Here is a 3075-nt window from a genome sequence, read left to right as displayed (position 1 = left end):
ACACCAAACTCGTGTGTACATGAGTGGGAAAAATAACATCCAATAAGCAAATAAATAGTGGAGACTAAGATTTATGTGCTTCACATTATATATATTATTTTCTAATAGGCTAAGCTCTCTTAGGTTTCTTACTTCTTCTAAAGAATTTTCTCTCTGAGATTTTTTTTTTCCCCGAAGTTCATCTCTCTCAAAAGCTTTCTTATCTGTAAGGAGGTTTTATGACTCGTAGATTTTCTCTCAATAATGGGATGCTATACAAGTATGGTAAGTCTCGTAATATAAAATTGCAACTTTGTATAAACTTTCTTATCTGTAAGGAGGTTTTATGACTCGTAGATTTTCTCTCAATAATGGGATTCTATACAAGTATGGCAAGTCTCGTAATATAAAATTGCAACTTTGTATAAACTTATGGGTAGTTTGGGTATGCTCACAATTACGTATAACCATCCAATGTGAAATTTAAATAGATTGTAAAGCTCAAATATATTTTATTTGAACTTTGAATTTGGTCAATGCAACCACTCAATTTTACATGATGACTACTGTATATAAAAGGTAAATAAACTTTGAGTTTAATCAATGAAATAAATCCAACCACCCAATTTTACATGATCAAGATTAATTATGATCACTTTGTATAACAAGTAAATAAAAATTTATGCAACCACCCAATTTTTTTTTTGATAATGACCGTTTGCTTTGTATAAAAGGTAAATGATGTGTAATTTCCCTAACTTTTTACTTCGAATAATCTGTACCACCAAATTAGCGTCCTACGAATAGCAAGGGTTGTTTTTGCGGGTAGCAAAATCAAAGAACTCTCACTCTCCCCATTCATAACCTACCATTTGCTCTAGTAGTAGGTAGCCACTTGCATTGCATTGTCGAAAGTAGGTAATTTTCAATAAAATAGAAAACGGCCTCTTTAGCTTTTATTGCGGATGCGAGTAGTGCATTGCATGTATCAATCTGTGAAACTGACATGTATCATGCCAATTATCCCCCCAACTTTCATGGCCGTCGTTTGCATACGGTTGCAACCTCGAACAATTCAATTAAGCCGCATCTTCAAATGTTATGATAAATATAATGTATATCAAAAAAAAAATTTAGATGTCTTGAGAGTCTATTTTCATCTTTAATTATAAATTTTTAATTTTAAAAATGGTTTAAATCGAGTAGATCTACGAAATCCTTTTTTCTTTTCACATCAAATAGATCTCGATGTCAAGAGTTAGAAATTTTCCTACATCCAAACAACCTTACGATGAATTTTTGAAGTGCATCTTTAATTCTACATTTTAAAATTGCAACCTTATTTAAACTTTTTCCAATTTTCATCAGCATAGCATGATCTTTGGCCTCAGCTACAATGAAAAACACACCAAAAAAAAACAAAGGGAGACAACCAAAAGCATCTACTTTACAATAATGGTAGGACTGGTGCAGGCCTTCCAGCCTTAGTATCACAGGTCTTTATTTAAAATTTTCCACAATCACTACATTCATATTTTTCCAAGTCTCATAAACAAATATATAGACATGGGTGCTTGGTGCTTAATACTAAAGATTTTAGATTGATTTCATGAGTAACAGTAGTAATATGTGAGTAATGTGTGCAGTAAAATTTAAGGGCACTTGTGCCTTCCTCCATGGGTGGTCATGTTGGCATAGCAGGGGCATACATCCTCATTGCCTGAGGTCCCTGGGGGCACGCAGTGGCACCTCGCACAGCAGGTACCGCAAGCCCGAATACACATCTTATGCCTCGACGCCTTGCTGCACCTGTACTCGCATGCCGACCCGCAATCTATATATATGTACAAATACATATGCCCAAAAACACACACATGAATGAGCAATACATTCATCAGTCATTCAAATTCGCAATCTACATATGTATATAAATACATATGCCGAAAAAACACACACATGAATGAGAAATACATTCATCAGTCATTCAAATTGAGAACTTGAGGCCCATTCTATGAGTTATATAACAATATACCAATCTCTTTTTGTGGTGTCTCTACTTCACTCACCTATTCCTTCTGGTGCTGATGCCGCAAGTGGTTCGCTTGCCTCGCTCTGCAAAAGAGAAAATAAAAGCAAATTCAGACCAAATGCTGTTTCTTTCTGTTTGAGAATGAAAGAGAGAGTAGTAATATTAGTAGTAGCAGAATTGGAGATGGACAATTCACAAATGGGTAGTCATGGATTGTTTACTAATGAACACAGAATGAAAGAATAAGGGATGAGAGATCCACAAATGGGAAATCTTAGTTTTTTTTAATGAGAGGGAATAGAACATGGGCAATTTCTTTTTCTTTTTCTTCTTTTGTTTTTTTTTTGACATATGGTGATCTTCTCTTAATGTTTACTTATGAACAAAGAATTTCAATGGTGTGAAGTTGAAGAATAAAATATTTTACTGAAAATTTAGAGGTGAAAATGGTGCAATATTCAGGATTGCTATTCTACAACTTACAGTCCTCCTCACAACAGCAAGACTGAATTGATCGACCTGTTTCCAAACAATAAGCAAACAGATCATCTCCATGAATTCAACAAATCACATAGAAAAACACCAAATAACATATATTAAGCATATAATTCATCAAAAAATAAATGTCAAGCACGATTCATAAAAAAATAAACATGTGATTAAGCATGAGGCTTCTATTTTTTATGATATATGAATTTCACAAAGGGTAGTTGCACACTTACTTGGAGCATAAGAATGAGGAGAGAGAGGAAAAACAGGTTTTGGATGGTTCTCTCCATGCTCGAAACCTTACTTTCTAAAATGCAAGTGAAGGTTGTGAATGCATTGATATATTTATAGAGATTAATGAAATTCAGCAAATTTGGTGTTTTTCATAATGAATAGTTGAAACTGGGCTTGTTGTTGACACGTGTGGAGTGATGCGTGTGAGCTGGCACGCTTGTGGGCCGGGGACCACGGCGAGAGACGCAGGATAAGTTCCAAATGTAAGTGGATTCCACCCTCCCCCTTTTACTCCTTTTTCTCATCTTAAAATAGTTTGTATTTATTTGTTTTTTTTAAAAGAG

At 34.4% G+C, this 3075-nt stretch overlaps 1 protein-coding gene across 2 annotated transcripts; it reads right to left on the bottom strand.

Moving 5' to 3' along the window:
• Positions 1–1425: 1425 nt before the first annotated feature.
• Positions 1426–2813, bottom strand: LOC18436953 (cypmaclein). 2 transcript variants are annotated; one of them, XM_006846879.4, is made up of 4 exons: positions 2731–2813; positions 2492–2527; positions 2046–2091; positions 1426–1813 (listed from the first exon to the last, which is right to left on the bottom strand). In XM_006846879.4, exons 1-4 carry the CDS (start codon positions 2785–2787, stop codon positions 1632–1634), a joined length of 321 nt encoding a protein of 106 aa, XP_006846942.1. In that variant the 5' UTR covers positions 2788–2813; the 3' UTR covers positions 1426–1631. The 2 variants fall into 2 exon arrangements, with proteins under 2 accessions (XP_006846942.1, XP_088708227.1); XM_088852101.1 differs by having other exon boundaries at positions 1426–1788.
• Between the last annotated feature and the right edge of the window lie 262 nt (positions 2814–3075).

This window comes from Amborella trichopoda, chromosome 11 (genome assembly GCF_054954075.1).
Source record: "Amborella trichopoda isolate Santa Cruz 75 chromosome 11, AtrichopodaSantaCruz75HAP2 v2.0, whole genome shotgun sequence".
NCBI classification, from domain to species: Eukaryota; Viridiplantae; Streptophyta; class Magnoliopsida; order Amborellales; family Amborellaceae; genus Amborella; species Amborella trichopoda.
The sequence above is the reverse complement of the archived record's forward strand: the minus strand, read 5'-3'. Positions and strand labels throughout refer to the sequence as shown.

Bases quoted from the DNA above. Each gene is read 5' to 3' on its own strand.
- LOC18436953 (XM_006846879.4), bottom strand. From the start codon at position 2,787: ATGGAGAGAACCATCCAAAACCTGTTTTTCCTCTCTCTCCTCATTCTT. The intron at 2,528-2,730 runs GTAAGTGTGCAA...GTTTGGAAACAG, and splicing joins TCCTCATTCTTATGCTCCAA to GTCGATCAATTCAGTCTTGC. The intron at 2,092-2,491 runs GTAAGTTGTAGA...TCTCTTTTGCAG, and splicing joins TTGCTGTTGTGAGGAGGACT to AGCGAGGCAAGCGAACCACT.